The sequence below is a fragment of the Pseudopodoces humilis genome, chromosome 8 (assembly GCF_049639895.1).
Source record: "Pseudopodoces humilis isolate 2021_Gansu_Grassland_sample_001 chromosome 8, ASM4963989v1, whole genome shotgun sequence".
NCBI lineage: Eukaryota > Metazoa > Chordata > Aves > Passeriformes > Paridae > Pseudopodoces > Pseudopodoces humilis.
In genome coordinates this window covers 36185434-36191238 of record NC_142207.1, presented here as the reverse complement: position 1 = coordinate 36191238, position 5805 = coordinate 36185434, and the positions used below count along the sequence as shown (strand labels likewise).

Here is a 5805-nt window from a genome sequence, read left to right as displayed (position 1 = left end):
GCCTGCAGGGCCAGACTGCGGACCTTGGTGGCCCGTGGCCTTGCCAAGACTTTTCTTTTGCAGGTGCCCTTGAGGACTTGTTGACTTGGAGCTTTCCCAAAGCATTTCTCTGAAGGTGCCCTCAAGGCAGAATTGTGTCATGGCGGGCAGATTCCTCAGCCTGTTCAAAGTGTTCAGGGGGAAAAGAAAGAAAGACCCTGGAGCTGCCCCAGCACAACAGCCGGAAGAGCTGGAGCAGTTCCAGCAAGGGCAGGATGGTGAGTGGCAGAGCTGGGCCGCAGGGATGATGGCTCCAGCCAGCTAGGCCCCATCCCAGCCCAGCCCAGCCCAGCCCAGCCCATGTGAACATGCCCAAGGACAGGACAGAAGAGGGGCTGGGGCTGACCCCTGGCAGTGACCGTGCTCCATCCCCTGAGCCACCCCAGGGCTGTCCCTGCCTCGGGAGTGCAGGGCTGGGCTCTGTTCTCCGGCCTCTCCTGCAGCCCCTCAGCTCTGGCTGCTCTTTTCCAGATGCAGCCATGGATGAGAGACAAGAGCAGGAGCCCGCCCGTGGCCGCTTCCGCAAAACGCTGAAGGTACCTGCAGCCATCCCCACCTGGGCTGGGCCTGCTGGCACTGCTCAGCCCAGCTCTGCACTTGCAGCACTCCATGGAACATGCCTCTCTTCCCTGTCCTTTTTTCTCCTGCAGATGTTCACGAAATTCATGTGCATTCGGCCTAGAAAGACCAGCACCACCGCAACTGCAGGCACAGCCAAGCTCGACTCCAGGCCAGCCAAGTTCCAGGCAGAGCCTGTTGTCAGCCCAGATTTAACTGCATGTTCAGACATCTTTGACACTGCAATGAATGATCACAAGACAAAGGCTTACATGACTGAGGGCATGGCTATTACAAACACTAACACCAGAATGCCTCAGAGCCTCACAAACACTGCCGTCACACCCACTCCTACTGTAATTCATGCTCCCACTATGGATTTTTTTGAGGAGAGAGGTTTTTCTTTTCAGCAGCAGGTAAGCAGCCTGTGGCCTGGGCTGGAGAACTCCCAGGATCATGTGGTCTGTCAAGCCACAGCCACTGGGCCTCATCAGCCTTTCAGGCCGGCACAGTACGGTGGGAGGGGAAGCTGGGGAAGTTGCTGCCTTGGACAGCGTACCAAGTCTTCCCTATTCCTTCTCCAGGTGCCAGCCATGGTGAGGAACATTCACCACAGACTGGAGTCCTGTGTCACTGTGGATGCCAAGCTACAAATTGGCATAATAAGGCTGGCTGAAGAACACCCGGTTGATGTGGTGCTGACCCTCCTGCGCTGTGCTCCATCGTGTGACAGGTATGGGGCCCACGTGCCTTGAGAGCTCAGGGCTCACCGGCCTTTAGGGCCCATCGCCCTGCACAGGCAGAGAGGTCCAGGAGCCTCGGGCCCCTCTGTTTCCTGAGACTGCTGCCAATGCTCCCTCCCTGCCCCTCAGGGCACTGGGGCTTTGTCACCTGGGACCCCACAGCTACACTGTGACTCTGTAACTGAGACACCCCTGACACAGAGCTCTGATCCCACAGAGCTGCCACAATGATGTGGCAAACCATAGCCTCGTTGGGACCAACAGTTGAGAAAGTGCTGCCAACTCTGCTCCATGTGATGGAGAACTGGCCACTTTGCAGCATCTGTACCTCTGATGAGGACAACAAGGCTGTCTTTTCCCTAGCTGTGAGTTTCTGGGCCTTTGCTCAGCCCCAGGTCACCTCTCCATCCTCTCCTTGCCTCAGGCTGGGCTGAAACCTGGGCTAGGGGCAGGCTCAGGGGGCACCGGGCCCGCTGCTCCCCGTGCATCTCCCCTCGGGCCCTGCCCCATGGACACCTTGGCACTGAGCACTGTCTTCATGTGCTTCTGTTGCAGGCAACTCTGGTGCTCTGGGTGATTACCCAGGTGCCCAAGTGCCATGAGGCGATGATGCTTTATTCCGCCCGACTTTTTGTGGCTCTGCTGTTCCACGTTGTCATCACCACACAGCTGATGCCACCAGTGGAAGTTGACAGCTTCTGGAGAGCATGCCAGGAGGAACACCGCCTTCCCAGTAACCCCAACAGGTGCCAGTCCTCCTGTCCTTCCCATGCCCTTGTGGCTGACACCAGTGCACCCAGTGTGACCTGGGCTTTGCTCTGCACACAGGTTTGCAGTGCAGGCCATGAAATCTCTGCTCTGCCGACTGCGGTGTGACAATGTGGTCATGGAAATGGGACGCAAGCGTGGCTGGGACACGCTGGTCTGTGCTGACACCCAGCACTATGCCGTGGGTCTGCTGGCCAGGTGAGCCTCACTTCTCCCATCTGCCCCTGAAACTTGTGCCCTGTGCTTGGGGTGTCTCACACAGTCCCCGTGGTCATGGCCAGAAGGCCTCGTCACTGAGGGATGGCTGAGCAGACTGGAAAAGGCTGATAGAGGAGGGTGCCCAGAAGAAGCCACCTCCCAAAGCACCCACAGTCCCTCCAGGGATGCTGGGGAAAGGCCAGATCTCTGTGAGTCATTCCTGGGGGAGGTTTGTCCCCCACCCCACATCAGGGTCTTGGTGCCGTTTTCCCCCTGACAGGGAGATGCGCCGTGGATTGGTCCCCTTCTGTTCCCATATTGCACTCCACCTGCTCAAGGCACTCAGAAGGGAGGAGGTACCCTGGGATCTGCCCTTCCTGGCATTCCTTGTGGAGGTGAGCCCCATGGCCAGCACTACCTCGCTGAGCTGCCTGCCAGCCCTGTCCCCTTGCATAGCCACAGCTGCCTGGGACGGTGCCCGCGCCCTGTGCTGCTGCCTGGGCCCAGCCCTGCGCAGTTCCAGGCTCCTGCCGGCCGGCTCCCCTGTCACTGCCCTGTGCCTTTCAGGTCCTGGATTGCCTGGATTTGACTAAATACAGTGACAGTGTCCTTGAGATCGTGTCAATGCACCTGCAGAGCGAGTGCAGGCAGAGGTGTCGCCTGGCGCTCAGAGGCCTCGTGGTGCTCAGCAAGGATCCCTCAATGGTGAGAACGGGGGCAGCAGCTGAAGCTGTGCTGGGCAAAGCAGCCCCTTGGGCTGGCTGGGCTTCAGGAGCTGAGGCAGCTGCTCCCAGCTCTTCTGCCTCACCTGCCTGAGTGCTTTGGGACAGGCCTTTGGCCTCTGGGCCCAGCAGCAGCAGGGTGGGGTTGCAGTGCCAGGGTGGTCTTGGCACTGCAGCCGTTCAGGGCTTCCCAGCACAGCCTTGTGTTCCAAACAGGCCATAAAGATGTGCAGCCTGTCTCAACGCCTTCAGGACCTGCTGGGTGATACAGATGGAGATGTGGTTGGCATGACCCTCCAGGTGTTCATTAATATGCTCCAGAACAAAGAAATTCTGGTATCTAGTACCACTGCCCCAAAGATGGCTGAGGCACTCCTGGCACTTTTTGACAATGTAAGGTTCTGCATCCCAAGCCATGGGCATTGGGTGCTTCCCAGAAATTTTGTGCTGTCTGCATTTTCAGGCCATTGCCTAGGTGGGCCTGGAGTAGTTGGTGCTCAGGTCTTTTCCTTTCCTCCAGGACAACAGCCATGTACGGCTGCTCTCAATTAACCTCTTCTGCAAGGTGATAGAGTTGGTAGCGGATGAGGGAAAAAAGCCCCTGAAAACAATTGTGAACAAGAGCTTGTACTCACTTTTAATCTACTCTCATGATGAGAACCGGCACGTGGAAAAGGTGAGGTTTTGTGTGATGCTGGTGGATCTCTGGGAGAGGGTTCAGCTGCCTCCTGCCCTGGCACCTCCCAGGCTGCAGCCTCCTCCTGGCCTTGGCACAGGGACGGGAGTCCTGTGCCCTGAGCTGTGGCACTGTCTCCCTTCTTTGCTTCTCTCCAGGCCTCTTGGGAAACACTACTTTGTGTGGCCAAGTTCCTACAGTGGAAGAATCTGGAGCAGATGCTGAAGAAGGAGCAGCCTTTGAAATTCAAGGAGTGCCTGGTAAGGATATCCTGGAATCTCCAGCCTCAGCCTGGAGAAGCTCCCTGTGCCCAGGGCTCAGTGTGTGGGGCTGGCAGCTGTGGCCCAGTGCTGCACCCAGGGGCGCCAGCCTGTGCCCCACACGCTGCTCCCTTCCCTGGGACACACGGCTTCTTCTCCAGGCTCCTGTGACCCCGAGCCGGCTGCTGATGGAGCCCCGAGTCACTGGGGCTGCGGGGCGGGCCGGCACCGCGGCTCCCCGGGCAGCAGCCGTCCCTCTGCCCCCTCCAGAGCCCGGCGCCAGCGGCTGCTGCCCGGTGCCTCAGGGCTGGGCGGGCACGGGAGGCCGGGGCTGGCCGCAGGCAGCGCCCGGCCGAGGGGCAGAGCCTGCGCCAACCCTTCCCTCCTGCCGCTCTCTGCAGCTGGCAGAGGACGAGAGCCGAGCAGCCGAGCACCTGCGCCGGGCACTGCCTTATCTGGACAGCCCACAGGAGTCCCTGCAAGAGGCGGCCGTCAGCTTCATCGGTGAGCCACAAGCCCGGGTTGGCTCCCCGCCCCGCCGCAGCTCGGCCCCGGCCCCGGCCCCGGCTGCTGCTGTCCCGGCAGCGGCACCCGGGCCCGGCGCCCTGGAGCCCCGGCTGCCCTCGGGGCTGCTGCCGGCCTCTGGCAGCCGTGCCCTTGGGCTGAGTCAGGATGCGGCAAGGGCTGGGGCTGAGCCCTGCCGGGGCGGGAGGGCGTGTGGCCCCAGGGCTGGCAGCGCCGCTGGCAGGGAGCTGTGCCGCCGGGGCCCTGACAGGCTCTGTGTTCCCAGGGATGGCCAGGCGGTTCCTGAGGGGGCCGCAGGTGGAGCAGCAGCTTATCTGTGAGGGTGAGTGAGGGCAGCGGGATGTCAGCGGGGCTGGCGGGGGGCAGCTGCAAGCCCTGGCCAGGCTGCAGGGGGCTCTGCTCCCTCTGCATGTGAGGGGCGGCGTGGGCAGAGCACGCAGAGATTTCAGGGGCACAGAGGGGTTTCGTAGCAAGCACTTTCTTCAGCTGATCGCTCTGTCTTCTGCTCCCTTCTGGGTGGGATGGCCATGGCAGGAAGGTCTCCTTGTATTCCTGTAGAACCAGGCCCTGACTTGGCTGTGTTCCTCTCTCTTCCAGCCCTTCGAGCACTGAGGAAAGACGCCAGCCCATCCTGCTCTAACCTGGAAAATTAAGCCCAGTTTCCCCAAAAAGCTAAAGAATTAGGGACATTTCCTGGATACAGTGAACCACTGTCCAAAGAACAGACAAAAACATACTGAAGAGGACACCACCTTCCAGAGCTGCTGGAGCAACAAGCACAGCTGATGCAGTTTTCATGGCTTCAGCCTTCTCCCTGCCTTTTGACAGCTCCCTCCCTGCAAACCTTAGTCACTTCCCATCCCCTTTTTTCCTTGCACTTTTCATCCCTTTTGACGACTCCATCCCTCCAGCCCTCAGACACTCCCCATCCCCTTCTTTCCTTGCAGCTCATCCCTTTGCTTCGCCTTCCATCAATAAAGTTTGCCTTTTTCACTTAACCTGCATCTGTCTGGAGTTGAAAGGTCACAAATCCAGAGCTCTGTGACACACAGGCCCCTCCTGCCGTTCTCTCCTGCACCGTTTTGTGCAGAGATGCTGTCTCGGTTCTAGAAGACAGGTGTCTGCTAGGGAGAGCAGGAGCCTCCCTTGGGATGAAAGAATGTAGACCCCCTCCCTCCGAATTATTATAATTTTGAAATCAAAGGGCCTTTAGGCAGAGATCTGGGGATAGGAATAACAGTTCTTTACTAGTATAACCAGGCAAACAAACAAACAATAACTACAGCAATAACAAGAACACAGAACCAGGGACCCCG

The 5805-nt window shown here is 59.2% G+C and overlaps 1 protein-coding gene across 1 annotated transcript; it reads left to right on the top strand.

Annotated features, from left to right (window-relative positions):
- The first annotated feature begins 1946 nt into the window (after positions 1–1946).
- LOC148183902 (maestro heat-like repeat-containing protein family member 7) lies at positions 1947–5449 on the top strand. Its single transcript, XM_088059073.1, has 10 exons — positions 1947–2086; positions 2169–2306; positions 2587–2701; positions 2874–3011; positions 3245–3421; positions 3549–3704; positions 3863–3964; positions 4366–4468; positions 4755–4811; positions 5087–5449. Exons 1-10 carry the CDS (start codon positions 1947–1949, stop codon positions 5140–5142), a joined length of 1182 nt encoding a protein of 393 aa, XP_087915199.1. The 3' UTR covers positions 5143–5449.
- The last annotated feature ends 356 nt before the right edge of the window (positions 5450–5805 follow it).

Coding starts and splice junctions, on each gene's coding strand:
- LOC148183902 (XM_088059073.1), top strand. CDS start 1,947: ATGATGCTTTATTCCGCCCGACTTTTTGTGGCTCTGCTGTTCCACGTT. Junction 2,702..2,873: donor TCCTGGCATTCCTTGTGGAG/GTGAGCCCCATG, acceptor TGTGCCTTTCAG/GTCCTGGATTGCCTGGATTT. Junction 4,469..4,754: donor GGCGGCCGTCAGCTTCATCG/GTGAGCCACAAG, acceptor CTGTGTTCCCAG/GGATGGCCAGGCGGTTCCTG.